Source organism: Bufo gargarizans, chromosome 1, assembly GCF_014858855.1.
Source record: "Bufo gargarizans isolate SCDJY-AF-19 chromosome 1, ASM1485885v1, whole genome shotgun sequence".
NCBI lineage: Eukaryota > Metazoa > Chordata > Amphibia > Anura > Bufonidae > Bufo > Bufo gargarizans.
The window spans coordinates 576,951,396-576,969,496 of NC_058080.1; the positions used below are offsets into that span (position 1 = coordinate 576,951,396).

The following is an 18,101-nucleotide window of genomic DNA, read 5'->3' on the forward strand; positions in this document are numbered from 1 at the left end:
ATGGCAGCACCCCCTATGTCAGTGTTTCCCAACCAGTGTGCCTCCAGCTGTTGCAAAACTACAACTCCCAACATGCCCGGACAGCCTTTGGCTATTTCACTATTTCATCCATTACCCTTATTACTGTCGATCATTGGTTTTATTGTTTTTCATCATCGAAATTAATTGATAATCAATCCTTTCATATATTTTACTCCCCACTATATTTTTTGCACCAATTATGTTTATGTATTATTATCATTATTTCACCTGTTACTATCATTAATATAGATCATTGTCTTTTTAAATCAATTTTTTATCCCTCTTAGTCTCTCACTCGGCCACACCAATAAAGTCCTCCCCTTGATAAAAATAATATGTTTCATATCATAGATTTCCCTGCAGTACCCACCCCACCTCCCTTCCTTGAAGTTATGTCTACTTCAAACTCTGCTGCGCTAGTCTCCGCAGCACACCAGTGCGGCCACCAGCGTCCTGGTTACCCAGCAACCAGGTTGTTGTTTGCTGCCGGCGAGCTGCGATCACGTGATCGGGACCAGATCACGTGATCTTCCCCTTCAGTGTGAGCGCTCCGTGTTCAGGAGCATACAATCCGATCGGAGCACATTAATCACATTACCCTGGCCTCCCCACGCCACCAATGATATTACCTCCGCAATGATGATCAAAACTATTTTATATTATGATTATTAAATCAATGCACATCTGTTGGAGACCCATCCCCACAACCACTCCCCCTTTATTAGCCCCGCCTACTTTTTTGTTTTGGCGGGTTTTTTTTGTGTGTATTTAAATGCTGTGTGTTTGTGTAATTCATATGCAGAGTTATATACCTGATGAGGGGGAACTACTCCCCGAAACGCGTTGTACTTCTGCAATAAAAGTATCTTTTCACTATCACCATCTGGACTGGATTCTTGCGCCCTGGGATATCTTATCTATTTACCTCTGTATTGTATAGCTGGGACTTTTAGTCCTACACATACAACATGCTGCTAAAAATTCGAACAGTCAGACATGTCACTCAGAGCAGCACTTTTATTTACGCCCTTTGCAGAGCAGGAGGAGGGGCACAAATATTCATGAGGAAAACCTCAGAGATTGTTGTTATTGCAGGTAAACAAAGGGCCAGGAGATTACCAGGGAAATGAGGAAATAGATTTTTTTTTTGCCTAAAATGTACTTAGCTTAGTTATAAATTGCTGACCATCAGATTTACAGTGCTGTATATATTTTTTTCAGAACTCGGACAACCCCTTTAAATGTACAGTAACACTTTTGTCTAGAGATTTTACTCAAGTTTTTTTTATACCACACAACTACTGGAGTAAGAAGACTGTGACTTTTCTAAAACTCTGGCATACAACTAATTAACAGTGCCAACCACTTCCTCTTTTCTATTCCTATTTGCAAAGTGCTGATAGTCGTGTAAAATCACTGGGGGTCATTTATGAACATTTTTGGTGACTTTTTCAATGCACGTGCGTCAATATTTAGGCGCACAGGTGTTTTTGCGTCGTGCTTGACACTTGGGAAAGATTGGCAGGGGCTAGGCCGGGGCCGGAACAACAGCCCTAGCAAATTTCATAACATTTCCTTCTGGAAGCAAGTGTAAATGTTAGTGAAAAACTACTCCAGTCAGGGGTTGGAGTAGTTTTTACTCCTGGTGCACAGACTGCCAGAGATTATCACAAATTAGGCAAATCCTCCGTCAGCACAGAGGGGAAACATGCGCCTCATCATAAATTAGGTGCATCCTCAATCTGTGTGCATTGTGCACTCTCTGGGCCCGGACCAACACAATCAACCCCAGTCTCGCCAGGATCTCACCTTTTAAGGTCAGGTAGTCGGCAGCTTGATTATCGGGGATATCTAAAAAAAACTTGCTGGGGTCCAGACTCCAGGAACGGAGCGACGACCTCAGTCCACTATTCTTGGGGTAACTTTTCCCTCACGGCCACCATTTTCAAACACCGCCAGATATGTAGATAATATTAGGAAAGCAAATTACGCAAGACAAGTAGATATTTTGACTGAACTCTTCTAATAAACAAAAATGTATTGTAAGGGATCGCTCTCTCTCAAGGATCGCAATTACAGACGTCTCATCAGACAGTGGATTTAAAGTCCAAAATGGTCATTTATTTTGGCACCAGTACACACAAAACAGCAAAACAAACACCTGCCTGTCTGGGCTCTAACTAATACATATTACTTACTTTTGTCACTGACTCACCTCTAATCACAGCTTATAGACAGGGTCTCAGGCTCCAAGCCTTACCAGGTCTGCTCACCAAACACAAGTCCATACGGGCAGGAGATCTGGATACACGTAGCCTAGGGGCCCCTCAGCCCTCCTGGCTGAGACCACCCAGAGCATCTGTAGGCCTCTGTTTCCAAGTTTTCTCTTCCCCCAACTGACACACAGAGGGTGGGTTTTATCCCTCCTTGATTACAGCAGGCATCACCTGCGATGACCCGAGGCTAGGGAAAAACCTGCTGTGGAATGGGGGGTGGACTGGGAAGGTCTCACTACCAAACCTACCTTCCCAGTCCAAATAAAATCCAGCCCTTGTACTCCAACAAAACAAATAGCTCCAGCAACTATGTTTGCTGAAGCCAGTGCCATCCTCCTGGATTTTACTTATCTCACCAAGTTAAGGAACTTGGGTGAAATATACACCCCTTCCAGGACTTTTACCCTACACATCGCCACAGTATTAATGTCTTCATTAAATCGTTGTGGGATTAGATAAATTAAGTGAAAATCAAGTGAAAAAATTTAAACCTTACAAGTGTACATAAATTGCACCTAAAGAAATATTAATAATGAAACATAATCTCCTATCTCAAGTTGAGGACATCAGGAGTCCTGGTTTCCAAATTGAAGATCCAGAATGCCTCACAGCTTAGCAACTTGTACTGTATGTCTAATCCCTTCTGGAGTTTAAAAGATATGTTCTATTCCATAAGCCACAAATGAATTTACATTAACACGTGATCAGGGGCGTACATAGAAATCATGGGGCCCCAGGGCAAATTCAGAATTGGGCCTCCTCTCCTTCCACAGTAAGGACGCTTTCACATTTTCGTGTCTGTTTGACCAAACAACCATCCATGTTTCATCTGTGAAAATGTCTGTGAAGGATTCGTGTTTAGTACATGTTTCATTTTTTGCCCTCCGCGTGTTATCCATATTCAACAGACAATGCTCAGCTGAAAATTTATCATAATTTAACATTTTTTAAAGGCCCACAGTTGGCGGTGGTTCCACTGAATTTATGTACAGGCGCCGGCCTTTCCATAACTTTGGCGCAGCAGCTTCCGAGCTGTCTTACATTTAGACCATTTTCTACGCCTGTCCCCTTCCCCACCTATGCCACAACTACCATTTTAGACCTGGCGTGAGCAGGGAAAAGTCGCAGATAGCGGCGCCACTAACTGTTGCACCGCCATCTGCGCCTGAAATACGCCTAATTTAGGCATAACTTAGGCATAACTATGTGCATAACTTTTGTTTCATCATCATGCTGCATCTAAAGGGCTAAAATGCAGAATTGGTGCTTGCTCCAGTTCTGCCAGCTTAACGTATGTGTCAGCTGTATAGCTGACACCAACAGTTAATGGCACAGGCTCAACGCCATAACTGTGCTACCAATCTAGGTAGCAGTCCCTGCCTCTCAGTGTCCTATTAGAAATAGGATATTACTAATAGGGCAATAAAGGGCAGGGACTGAACCTCTCAGAACTTGAACATACAAGGGGGTCTATGGGGGGTGGGGTTATTATGTATACCAGGGATGGCCAACCTGAGGCTCTCCAGGTGTTTCAAAACTACAACTCCCAACATGCCCACACTGCCTACAGGTATCAGCCTACAGCAGAGCATGGTGGGAGTTGTAGTTTTACAACAGCTGGAGAGCCACAGGTTTGCCATCCCTGATGTATACTGTATATGCCCTATAGGTGTGTCTTAATATATCACACATTACACGCTCAGCCAGCAGAGGCAGCAGTCAGCACATTGAGTGACTGTAAAGAGACACTTACAGGACAGTGTGTGTGACTACACTAACAGTCACTTACAGAATTAATGGCTGTCTACCCCCATCTGTTCTGGCTGAGGAAGGGCTCCGGGAGTAGGACCTGTGCTTCTGATGGCTTCTTTCTGAGCTGTCTCCAGTCCAGTTTCCAGGCTACAGATCACAGTGGTCAAGAGTCAGGAGGAGGTCAGAGCAGCGGAGCGCTGCAGGATGTGGCGTGGGTCATCTATTTCTCTCTTGACAGGGCTCTGCTGCTTATTCTCTGCAATAGTGACAGATACAGCAGGCAGGTGAAGCAGCAGAGCCCAGAGAGAGAGAGATCAGGAGGCAGTGTTTAAAAATCAGCTGGCCAATAAGCAGTGCAGAGAGCGAACAATCTTCTTGCTTATTGGCCAGCTGTATATCCCAGGCACCATGGAGGAACCAATAAAATTAGACATTATGCAGTTGGTGGGCAGAGGCATGGAGGAAGGGAGGCAGGTATTCCAGTCAGAAAAGGGGAGGAGCTATTCAGCCTCACCGGGCACTCCAGACTCAAGGGGCCCCATAGCAAGTGTGTGGTCTGCCTCTATCGGCGGTACGCCAGTGCACATGATGAAATGCCTAGCCACATTTGAGATGTTACAATCTTTAGGTTGTATAATCCACTGTAAATATTTCTTAGAGCATAATTTGCATTCAATGACGTATACAACATTGTTGCTATTGCAGGTGATGTACTGTTTGACCAGACAATTGTAAGTATTGGTTGCTTAAAAAAGAGTGTTCAACAGAGGTGTGTTCAACCTGTGAAAGCTGTTTGCCATGTGATCTTTGTCATGTTATTTTATGTTGATATTTCATTGGTTTTCAACAGTTTACATTGGTTGTAGTTTTTTTTTACCTTTATGATTCAGGATAGGCTTGAGCGAATCGAGCTTTGGATCATAAATCCAAAGTCAATTTGTTCAAAAACATCTATGTTAATGCTGTTTCCATACAGCAATAAAATGTATTGGCTCCGTGGAGCCAAACTTGGTCTTGCCCGAAGTCACGCAAGACTTCAGTGAATGACTTTTGCATTCATATCTGTGTACTTAAAAACAATTTAAAATAGGAATCTGAAGTGGGCTTTGGTACTGGCTGGTACCTCTGTACCAAAGACCACTTCAGATTGCTATTTTAAAATGTTTTAAATACGCAGATATTAATACAGCCGTAATTCACCAAAGTCTTGCGAAGCTCGATTTCGCCAAAGCCTAATTCAGGACGTTGTAAGCGTCAGAAACATACAGGCTTATGCACTTTGAGGATTACAGTTGATTTTATAATGTTTCAATAAAGGATTGACTTTTATCTCTGGACTGGTGCTGGACTTACCTTCTACCTTGGATATGGGAAAAGTACTTGGATGCCTGTGGTCAATTGGGAAGATTGCATAGTATAGCCAGAGAGAGACTTAGAGGTGATTATCATACTGCCTTCCCCTATACACGGTCTTTGGGTAAAAAAAAACTACCTTGTGAAATGCAGCAGAACTGTGCATACCACTTACTTTTGCTCTGTGCCACCCATCATCCTCAGTAAAGTGTCATTCTTCTTGAACAAGCTGACTTGGTCATTGTCTCCACTATCTGCCAGCCACATCAGCTGTCTTACTGCCTTGCACCCCATCAGCCATTACTATCAATGACACCCTAGCCACCACCAGACCGGAGGCCCCAAGGCCATCACTGTGCGCGCAGCCTACGGAGTGCTGGAGCAGGGATTAGCCACTCGCGGTCCACCACCATTTTCTTCTACCTTGCATCTCCCCATCTGGCACTCTGCATATGAACAGTATTATCATTATTTGTATTATTTTAAAGCAGTCTTTCAGAGCAATGACCCTGAATCTCAGCTTCTCAGATCTCGTGGGGAGCCTGTACATCACTGCATAATAACCCTGAGGTTAATAGTGTCAACATGTAAATCGGATTCAATGAATATAGACTTACTGGTGATGGTACAGTATATTCGGCAGGATCCCAGATTCTAGAATCCGCTTCCAAAACTCCTTTCACCTTTGTGTGCACTGAACTGATAACGGTTTCCTTTTTCTGATAGCGTTTTTCAGTAAACAATATAACACTGGAAGAAAAAGGAGAAATTTATTGAGAAAAGTATAATGGGCTCATGTATAAAAACTAGTGCAAAAGTGCTACTGCTGTTTGTAACAACTAGCCAGGTTGCTTGTACCATTTTCCAGAAAGCATCTCTGCAACAGCATAACACTGGGTTCACACCTGAGCGTTTTACAGCGCGTTAAAACGCGCTGTAAAACGCTCAACACATGAAAACCAATGCTTCCCTATGGCCCTAGTTTACACTTGAGCGTTTCAAACGCGCTGAAAAACGCCCTGCGCTCAAAAAAGTCTTGAGCTTCTTTGGGGCGTTTTGTCACGCGTTCCCGTACATAGACTTTCGGGAACGCGCGACAACGGGTGTTCGCTTGTCTCTGTATGCGCAATTGCAAACGCCGGTACAATCGCGCATACAGAGCGCTCCATCGCGAACGCTCAGGTGTGAACCCAGGGTTAATGTAGACCTACCTGATGAGTGACGAAGCTTCTGACATGGCTGCAGAACAAACAGCAGACACCATCAGAGGTGTCTTAGTTGCCTGTGGTTTATAGTTATTCATTCCTTTCCTTTTTTAATGGGGATTGTCCTTACACACAGTGTAATGTTAGTTCCAAGTTTTCAATTTATCAAGACATTTCCAGTGGTCATATTAGAGTTAAGCAAAATTGAGATTGAAAGATGCTCCACCATTGTTATTTACCGAGGAGTACAATTAGTTACCAAATCAGACATATCAGGAGAGCTGACAGGTCCTCTCCAAAATAAATAAATAAAAAAAGCAGGCTTGCCTGATCCATGCATGCATTAGAGTGCCATTGGTGGAAAGCCTAGGAGAAATAGATAAATTCTTGGCCATCAGCTGTAATATATGCATGGCCAGCATTAGGCAAAGTATGGCACCTGTACAATGGAACACAGAGTCTCTGGAGGTCTGTATAACAAACTTGTAGGACCATCATATGCTGCTGTATGGTACCCGTAGTGCAGTGCATGAACCTTTAGAGGAGACATGGCTAGCCACTAACGCACCATGCCACCCTTTCACTGCACTAGCCATTGAAGCTCCATTAGTAGATAGAACCACTGGCTCTCCCCCAACCTGTTCAACAAAATAGTTTTCATGTTCAATATCTATAATTATTTCTTACACACACCAGTTCATAATGAACTCAGAAGAGTAAGAAGTGTTCATCTCAGGAAATAAAGAGTGTCATATCGCAGCTTCTCTGTTCTTTATTTACACCACTGATTCCTGATCTGTAGATGTGTTCAGAGAAAAGCCAATGAATGAGGCTTCATGTGACAGTCTGAGAATTCAGCATGTTTGACAAGTGAACCAATGGTGAGAGTATGTGTGTGCACGAATGTGTGTGTCTCTGAAGGACATTCAGGCAAACTATTTCTCCTTGTGGAGAGCACCTAGTAGGTGTCTTATAGGCAATGCAATGCTTCTCTGGGAAAAAGTTATGCAAATTAGAACAGAATGCCATGCTTCTTGTGCCCAAAAAGATTAGAATGCCATGCTTCTGGTGCCATGTGTTGGAGGGGGTATTATTTCTCAGTATAAAGAGAGCCTAATAGATGTAAGCCAGTTCTACTTGCTCTGCCCTGATGAGGAGCAATCAACCAGAAACATCTGTCTGCAGATGGGGTAGTGGCTTGGTTGTGATCCTAAATTATGTCTCAAGGCCTATTTAAAAGGTTGAACGTTTACTTTGTTGTGGAAATTTTATTAGGATGTGTATTTAATATATTGTGTATTGTCATCATGTCTCTCAGTGTCAGGGTAAACCATCGGAGTGGATATCTTCCAGTGTATGTCCTGTCACAGCTGCTACTCGCAGAGGTCTCCGTCGGCGAATGGTCCATGTGCTAAGCACTGGGCTGTGGGCCGGGGGAGACTGATGTGTTGAGCAGAGCAGTGTTTTGTTGGCTGATGTATGGACGCTGGCTAGGGCCCCCGCGTAAGACGCGGATTTATTGGCTTGGCATGGATGCATTTGTTAAGAGAACAATATATGAAAGGAACGGTGCGTTTGTTGTCTCTAGTGCGCCTGGAGATAATGACGTTGTCCTGTAAATAAACATGCATGAGGATCATAGTAATTTTATCTGGCATTGATCACTGAGCAAGGCTGGATAAAATTAGCTCCAGTGGTAATGGTAGATTATTGCATACATATGTTTGTTGGCTAGGGTATTCTTGTCTTCCTATGTCATCACTTCCTGTATGTCATCACTTCCTGTATGTCATCACTTCCTGTATGTTTGTTATGGGCCAGCCCCTTTTACACCTTTTGTGAGTAAATAAAAGAGAACAGACTGAGCAGGGCGGAGAGACTTCTCTTTCCTTATACAAAGTCTCACGAGAGCAGATTACAACTATTAATATTTAACAACTTATAGGATGGCAATAACAGCACTCCAGCTGTGGTGAAACTACAACTCTCAGAATGCTCCATTCATTTCTGTGGAGTTCTGAGAACAGCCATGCAAGAGAATACCTTGGGAATTGTAGTTTTACCACAGCTGGGGGGCTGGAGGTTAGCCATCACAGCTATAGAAGATTCAAACAAAAAAGCAGCAGCACTCACGTTAGATACTACCTGTTATGGTAGCATTTAAAATAAATCATTTTCGAAGCGGTGCAGGCAGTGTTCGGCTCTAGCTTCAAGGCCCCAGCAAAATCAAATAATGAGATTAACAGCTGCACTCCATAATCTCTTCAAATATTAGATACAACTTTTAATCGCCAAGCATTGCAACATTTTGACAATTGTTACGGATCGGCGAGTGTGGACCCACTGTGCCAACCAACCGGTTTAACTTGGTCTAACCCTAAGGATGTAAACCTGGCTCTTCCCTGGTATTCACCATTTAACACCTATACAGGGATTTGGACTTCGCTGCAGGGAAACAACTAGGCCGCTACCTCCTGGGATAGTCCCGCTGTGGTTGGCAGCTGACCCATTGGGATCAGGGTCTCCGGTGCAAGCAAGGCTCAGGTGCAGAAAGCACACCAAAACAGCAGGTATGTGTGAACAGGCACTTAGACAGGTTCTTGGTAACTTGAAGTCCTGGCTGTAGAGAAACATGAAGACACAGGGAGAAGCTTGCAAGCCGTAAGATGAGCAGATTCAGGCAATGCAAAAAGGCTGAAAACTAGATAGGAGCATGGACAATACAGATGAACTAGGTAAAGAGAACTTCACACTTAAAACTAGAGGTACTTGAACACATGGGTGGAGCAGGTGAACACTGGAGAACTCACAGGAACACAGTTGGGAGATAATGTAGGAATAATGCAGATAGGATGCAAAAGAGAATAGCAGAAGCACCAAAGGGTTAAGCAAGACGTAGTCTGAACACAGTCCAAGGTCAGGGCAGGCTGAGTGCTGCACATCAGATGGACGAAGGCAGGAAGTCATCATAGTCGTTGCTCAGCAACTAGTTCATATCCCACATCTTCCTAAGCAACTGGGAATTCTATTCACCAAGCATTGATAGCAAAAAGGGTGGTCTTTTTCTATTTGCAAATACCTTATTTGACAGGTTGCATCTTGTGCTAGTAGACCTTATAACCCCAACTTCTTCCTCCTCCCCTTTCCATTGTTACCTTAGTTTGTATGTCTTCTGTTATGACTATTCTCATTACCACAGAGGAAGACGCCTTAATACTACAGTATGTTGTCTTGGTTCCACGGCCTACTATTATCTATATGCTGTATTATACCGATCCAGAACCACAAATGTTTCTGTGTATTTATGTCACTGCTACATCTTTGACCTCTGTCATATGGTGCCAAATTATGTCAAATGTTCAAACTTTATTAGCTCTTTTTTCTTTCTTTATTAAAGAGGTTTTCCTGGAATTTTATTGGGATGACCTGGATAGGTCATCACTACCTGATAGGTGAAAGTCTGACATCTAGGACCCCCGCTGATCAGCTGTTTAGGAAGGCACCTGTGCTCGCAGTAGTGCCAAGGCCTACTCTCTGCAAACCAAGCACAGTGCCCTACCTTGTATAGAGGCTGGGCTTGGTATCGCAGCTCAGTCCCATTCACTTCATTGGGGCTATTGCGAGCACCCGTGCCTTCTCAAACAGCTGATTGGCGGAGGTCCTGGGTGTCAGATCCTCACAGATCAGATACTCCTAGCCTCCAGATAGGTCATCAGTGTAAAACTCTTGGAGAACTTCTTTAATAATAAAAGAGGAAGAGAAATTCTTTCACTTTGGTATATTTGGTCTGCTCATAATTGTGTTAAGATACTGCTATATGTGCTGTATATAGTGAATAATTGGGTTGCATGTTGCTCTCTGTGCCTGGCTTAGATGTGAGTATACCCTGGCAGTATTACCCATGTCCAAACTAAGTGAGCAGTGCACCTGATATGTGTTGTAGTCTAATTCCAATGTTGGCATCTGGAGCTGGCATGTTCTATGACTGGACAGAGGTCTAAGTCTGGCACCTCTCTTTACAGAAGGTGAATAGTTCTCTCTGTTATCTCTTGGGAGCTGAGTATTTGTTGCTATACTGTACATTACTTTTACTTGGGTATGGATGGTCCTCGATTTTAGAACTAACCAGCCTAAGTGGTGTTTGGACCAGATATGTAGTGGATGGATGGGTTTGGCACCCACAACCAAACCCAAAACCAAGGATTACATCAGAGAAAGGTACACTCATTTTCAAATTTACAGCCCATTACCTTGCCACCCTTTCTGGTATGCATGGGACATTCATGCATGCGGGGCCGTCTTTATCGCGGGCCAAAAGGGGCAACTGTCATGGGCACAGTTGCTTCTGGGGGGCCCAATGCAGCTGCCTGGTGTAGCGCGGGGAGACAGGGGGGCGTTGCCCCGGCGCAAAATTCCAGGGGGTACTAGCAGGGCTGCACCGCCAATTAGGCAAAGTGAGGCGATGACCCTAGGCGGTGCGGCCCTGGTGACAAGTGGGGGGTGGCGGCAGGGCACAGGGAGATGAGCGCTTCCATTGTGGAAGCACTCATCTCCATAGTCATCTGTATCACCGTCCTCAGGACAGCGATACAGATAGATGCGCTGCGGCAGGGAAGGGAGAGTCATTGCTTATCAAATAACAGTTGGGAGCAAATATATAAATTATTATTGCACATACAATCACTTTGCTTGAAAAAGAATAAAAGCTGCATCTAATATTTGAAGACAACATGGAGTACTGCAATTATCCTTATTATTAGATTATTTTTAGGATAGGTGCCATCCAACAGGTAGCGCTAGAGGCACAACTTTCTTTTCTTTTTTGGAAAGATAGTTCATTTGCATATCTGTGAAGGACAGAAGCCTACCTCTTTACCTATGTACCAGGTTTAAAATTAAGGGTCACCTACTTTTGTTGTTTAGCTGCCGTCTTAAAACCAGTGATGCTGCAGCGCTGGGGCTGGACCTCTGGTCCAGCCCCATTATAGTGAATGGGGCCTGAGCGGACTTCCGGTGGCACACATGGGCTAGCGTTAGTATGGATCTGGCAGGCTATTCCTCTGCCGAAACAGCCTGCTAGCGTAAGTGTGAAAGTAGCCTAAGTAGCAATAATTAAATGTACCATAATAGCACCATATATCTAAAACCCACATTATAGCAAAAAGCACTATGGCTATGGTCACGCCCATGGCCACAGGTCTTCCTACTGCCACACAGATGCACATTAGATATGCATTCTTCCATATACTAGCCCTCTTGTATTTGTTCTCCTTGGATAAAGTAAAAAAAAAAGGTTTAAGCAGCCAACTCCCACACATATCTGCTGTGAGCTTGTGTCACAGTCCAGATGTCTAAACACAAAGCATACAACTTTCATTTGTACTCAGCTAAAGTCTGTTTGTGCTGAATACACACAGTCGAGGCTCAGTAATCTAAGGGCAAATAAATGTAAAATAAAAAGTATAGAAGTGCATCTATTTCCATTAAAATATCTCCCCATTTAGGTAACATTTACACTCAGGCTATCCTCAGGATAGATCATCAATAGCAGATCGGCAGGGGTTCAACATGTGGGACCCCTGCTGATCAGCTGTTGTATAGTGGTTGTGCTTGATATTGCACCTCAGTCCCATTCAGTTAAATAGGATAGGCCACGTAACTGATGAACGTGACGTCACTGGCCTAGGAAGAGGATGCTGTGCTCACTTGAGTGCCACAGCCTCTTCAGACAGCTGATCAGCGGGGTGTTGGGTGTCAGACCCCTGCCGATCTGGTATTGATAATCTATAGGGAGGATAGGTCATCAATATAGAAATCTCGGATAACCCCTTTATCAAGTACATGCACTGCTACTTGTAATATTTTGCAATAAATCCAGACAATTAATGATCAAGGTGATTATGATTGTGTGCCATATCATTATAAAACACTTCTTGTAATATACACATCATCTCTACAATCTACCTCTATTAGTTCAGACTCAGGGCCTCAGAGTTGACAATCTAATACTCCATATGTAATCACCTCTGTCTGTATATTATGACCTACACTATCACCTCTGTTCTTGTGTAAAAAAAAAATACCTCTGCCCATATATTATCATCTCTGTACATATGTAAAATAGAATCACCTCAGTCTGTATATTATTGCCCCAGTCCATTGAGGTCTCTTCTTTAGCCTTCGGGGGGCTGTGTGGCTGCTGTAGTCACTGCTCAGGATTCAGTTCTAGGGTAGCCAGGGGGTGGCAGTGGTGCTCACAGGCGGGGCAGGGGGATGGGGTGTCCAGTAGTCACAGCGCTCCTGCTTTCTCCTTGGTGGCGCAGATGGTGTCTGTCACTGCTAGGGGGTGTGACTGAGCAGATTGGTGGAGCAGGAGTACCCACTCACTGCTGCTCCACCAATCAGTTTAACACTTAGCACCCCATTTAAGGGTGACCACTTTCATAACCTCCAAAAGGAAGACATCATACCTGGGACAGTGGGTGGCGATGCTACAACACACAGAAAGGAAACCATAATCTATATAGCAGCATCAGCCAAATTTCTGTAGAATTCTATAACATAGATCATTACTTTACTCACCAAACAAGGAGCCTACTTGTGATATTTTAGGTTATTTTTTCCTTTTTTGACCTCACAGTACAAGTTAACGTTTTAGTATTTTAATTTACTAACTGGTGGTCACTCAGGACCTGTTTACGTTTTTTGGATCATGTACTGTCTTGTAAAATTAAAACTTCACTTTTATTTGTTATTTTTAACATATATATAATATTATTACACTTCGAACATAACTGCTAAACTATAGACATTAAAACTCTCAGTGATGCGGTCTTATTCACTTTGTCCTACCTATATGCTCTGTATTTCACTGTTATAGCTGGCTTGTATCAATGGACTAAACAGCAGAGGGGTTGGAACTTGGGGGGGGGGGGGGGGACTGGAGGGGGTGAAGGATAGGGAATTGTGACAGATAGTGAATATAAGTGAGGTCCTTTATAAATAAGTTTATAGGTGGTGTTGCTTTCACTTTCGTTTGTGATTATTACAGCACGCGCCGCTCTTATTTTTCCTCCTCCTGCTCAGCTGCTGCTCCTATTTCTCCTCTTCCCTCTCTACTGTTATATCACTTGTCCTATATTTTCTATTATTGCCGCCGGCTATATAACTTTGTCGATATGCCCATGTATTTAAGCGTGCTGCCGCTATGTCACTGCCTAAAACCTAACACCTCCTACACTCTGCTTCCCAACATGTTTCGCTGTGTAACCAGCGTCTTCAGGGGACACATGCTTTATCCCCTGAAGACGCTGGTTACACAGTACATGATCCAAAAACGTAAACAGGTCCTGAGTGACCACCAGTTAGTAAATTAAAATACTTGTGATATTTAACACCTTTCCTCAATATCTCTATTAGACATTACAAGGAGGAGGTATAAGAGGAGCGGATTATAACTTCCAGTATGTCCAGGATGCTATGTGATATCAGAGGACATTGCAGAAGGAGGTATAAGAGGCGAGGACTATAACTCCTAGAATGTCCAGGCTGTTATTAAGTGATATCAGAGAACATTACAGGGAGGGGAGGATGTATAAGAGTAGATACAGTGGGGCAAAAAAGTATTTAGTCAGCCACCAATTGTGTAAGTTCGGCCACTTAAAAAGATGAGAGAGGCCTGTAATTTTCATCATAGGTACACTTCAACCATGAGAGACAGAATGGGGGGAAAGAATACAGGAAATCACATTGTAGGATTTCTAATGAATTAATTGGTAAATTCCTCAGTAAAATAAGTATTTGGTCACCTACAAACAAGCAAGATTTCTGGCTCTCACAGACCCGTCTACTCATTACCTGTATTAATGGCACCTGTTTGAACTTATCAGTATAAAAGACACCTGTCCACAACCTCAAACAGTCACACTCCAAACTCCACTGTGGCCAAGACCAAAGAGCTGTCGAAGGACACCAGAAGCAAAATTGCAGACCTGCACCAGACTGGGAAGACTGAATCTGCAATAGGCAAGCAGCTTGGTGTGAAGAAATCAACTGTGGGAGCAATTATTAGAAAATGCAAGACACACAAGACCACTGATAATTTCCTTTGATCTGGGGCTCCACGCAAGATCTCACCCCGTGGGGTCAAAATGATCACAAGAACGGTGAGCAAAAATCTCAGACCCACACGGGGGGACCTAGTAAATGACCTGCAGAGAGCTGGGACCAAAGTAACAAAGTCTACCATCAGTAACACACTACACCGCCAGGGACTCAAATCTGCAGTGCCAGATGTGTCCCCCTGCTTAAGCCAGTACATGTCTGGGCCCGTCTGAAGTTTGCTAGAGAGCATTTGGATGATCCAGAATAGAATTGGGAGAATGTCATATGGTCAGATGAAACTAAAGTAGAACTTTTTGGTAAAAACTCAACTCGTCGTGTTTGGAGGAGAAAAAATGCTGAGTTGCATCCAAAGAACACCATATCTACTGTGAAGCATGAGGGTGGAAACATCATGCTTTGGGGCTGTTTTTCTGCAAAGGGACCAGTACGACCGATCCATGTAAAGGAAAGAATGAATGGGGCCATGTATCGTGAGATTTTGAGTGAAAACCTCCTTCCATCAGCAAGGGCATTGAAGATGAAACGTGGCTGTGGCTGGGTCAGCATGACAATGATCCCAAACACAACGCCCGGGCAACAAAGGAGTGGCTTCGTAAGAAGCATTTCAAGGTCGTGGAGTGGCCTAGCCAGTCTCCAGATCTCAACCTCATAGAAAACCTTTGGAGGTAGTTGAAAGTCTGTGTTGCCCAGCGACAGCCCCCAAACATCACTGCTCTAGAAGAGATCTGCATGGAGGAATGGGCCAAAATACCAGCAACAGTGTGTGAAAACCTTGTGAAGACTTACAGAAAACGTTTGACCTCTGTCATTGCCAACAAAGGGTATATAACAAAGTATTGAGATGAACTTTTGTTATTGACCAAATACTTATTTTCCACCATAATTTGCAAATAAATTCTTTAAAAAAAATCAGACAATGGGATTTTCTGGATTTTTTTTCTCATTATGTCTCTCATAGTTGAGGTATACCTATGATGAAAATTACAGGCCTTTCTCATCTTTTTTAAGTGGGAGAACTTGCACAAATGGTGGCTGACTCCACTGTAACTACAACTCCCAGCATGGCTGTTATGTGGATATTAGAGGACATTACACGGAAGAGGTATAAGAGGGGAGAACGACAACTCCCAGCATTTCTCTTTGGCTCTTACACTGAATCCATTTTTCACCACACAGAGATCCTCCCTCATGTCACATGACATCATTACAGGTCCTACTCCCCACACTTCTGTTATTTACTGCTGAGCACCATCTCCCTTCTGCACTGATTACATGATGGTGACGTCATCACAGATCCTTCACCACTGCTTCTGTCTTCACTGCTGAGTTCGGCCCCCTCATTACATCATCACAGGTCCTTTACCACCACTTCTACTCTCCACTGATGAACTCCGCACCTCCTTCCATTCTTGCTTTAGACACAGCTGTTGTGTTTGGAGAGCTCTCTATTTCTCTTTGTCAGCCAACAGCATTCGCCACAGCCTTCCCAAACCTCAGTGGCCAGGTTACCCTATTGGCAGGGGGAAAATAAAAAATAAAAACACGTGCCCTTGGATGCCTTATTGTAAATAGGGACCTGAGAGCAAGCGTATTGTGAACACTGTTCAGACTTCCGTTTTAGCCATAGTTTGTTTGTTTACAGTGTCCATCAAATTCAGGAGAATCTCCTGACATATACCCCAAATAAATTCCACTGTGTAGTCCATAGAGTCTGATTTTATTTTATTTTTTAAAGCGTAGTATGTGGGGGGTTCCATTTCCATTTGCTACTGGGGGTGCAATATGCCTTATCTGTATAAGGCATCGAAATATCCTGGCCTGGCCCTGACCACAGGACACCTACAGAGGTCTGCGCATGAGCGTGCTACTACAGGGCAAGGAGAAAGGATGCTGATGCTTAACCTTGTCAGTTCAAGGGAGGAGGGTGTGGAAAATGGAAGAGCTTCGGTGCACTAAAGCCCTGCTTTCACTGGAACGGCTAAATGGATTTTCACCATTTAGTTAGGTTTTAACTCATGCACAGGTTTAAAGGGCTAGGTGCAATGATGCAGAGAAGACTGGCTATGAGACGCAAAAGCGGTGGGTTTATAGTGCACCGAGTGGCTTGGGGACCCTTTCTTGGTACACTTAAGTACTACTGTAATTTAAATATGGATTAAAACACAAATTTCTCTAGATTGTAGCATTGTATTTAACAGCAAAAGATACGTGTACAATATTCAGCCTTAGCATTGTGCAAAAAACAAAACACAAAGTTAGACCGCACATCCTGTAAAGGCACTGTGGTTAGCTTGAAAGTGATTTTTCAGTTGATAGACTCCCTTTAATGACCAACGCCTGTAAAGCGACAAATGTTATGCACACACACCACAAGAGTAACAGCTGGAAGAAACTTGTGGAAAACATGCATCAAACTTGTACTGCGGCTTCCATGAAGCTTCTCCAGAAAACCTGCTTATTGCTAGTACTTCATGGATTATCTCGGAAAGTGACACATCATACAATGACTATCTACTGTCTGCATTGTCTGCAGGTATGGCAAGGGAGTTCTCGCCTACAGACTCACCGCCAAGAAGTAAAACAAAGTGAGACTGTGTGTACCCACCACATGTACATGAAGACTCCTGCAGAGATCACCCATTTCAGCGTGCCCAGTGGTACACTCCTAATCCGGAGCTCCTTGTCAGTGCTGTATTCACAGAAGGACATGACTCCCGGTACGGCTGCTGCTCTGAACAAGTATTCAGTAGCTGCTGAAAATAAAAGCAACTTTCACAAGAAGCCTGACTCACACTGCCTCCTCACTGGCTGCTCGCCCTGCACAAGCGTATGAGACTGTGGTGGGAAGGGCTCTGCCCTGCAGAGTTGTCAGCCTGAAGGTTTCTTTAAAAAAGTTACCCCAAAAACATTTTTACAGACAAGTTAGAAAAACAAAGAATAATTGATAAAGATAATGAGACACAGTTACTATAGTGTCTGCACATGTTTTTAGGCCTAAAAATGCTATTTAGACTGTCATATTTTAGTCACAATTTACTACTGAAAGTGTGCCTGTTTTGGAGGCATCCTTTTTTTTTTTACAGGATCCAGCTTTTTTTATGTTCTTCTGACGGATCAGAAGATCAAAAAATGAAACAGTAATGCAAAGTTTTTGAGCCTAAAACAAGTGCAAAAATAGGTCAGAAAACAGTCACAAAAGTTTGAAAACTTCTGAATTACACAAAAAAATCAAAATAGGTGTCAGGCCCATAAAAGAACTGTCCTATCCTTGTCCATAATGTGGACAAGAATAGGACATGTTTTATTCTTTTGCGGCGTGTTGTTTGCATCTTTTTGCAGCCCCATTAAAGGGACTCTGTCATCAGATTTG

At 43.4% G+C, this 18,101-nt stretch overlaps 1 protein-coding gene across 3 annotated transcripts in view; it reads right to left on the reverse strand.

Annotated features, from left to right (window-relative positions):
* The window catches only part of P2RX7 (purinergic receptor P2X 7), a 173,979-nt gene that overhangs the window by 114,621 nt on the left and 41,257 nt on the right, over positions 1-18,101 (reverse strand). The window contains exons 2-3 of one of the 3 annotated variants that reach the window (XM_044275758.1): positions 17,337-17,484; positions 6,020-6,152 (exon numbers count right to left, since the gene is read on the reverse strand). In XM_044275758.1, coding sequence (XP_044131693.1) covers positions 6,020-6,152; positions 17,337-17,440 — 237 coding nt within the window. In that variant the 5' untranslated portion in view covers positions 17,441-17,484. Of the gene's footprint in view, positions 1-6,019; positions 6,153-17,336; positions 17,512-18,101 lie in introns of those variants that run through there. The other 2 variants (XM_044275757.1, XM_044275759.1) reach the window with 2 other exon arrangements.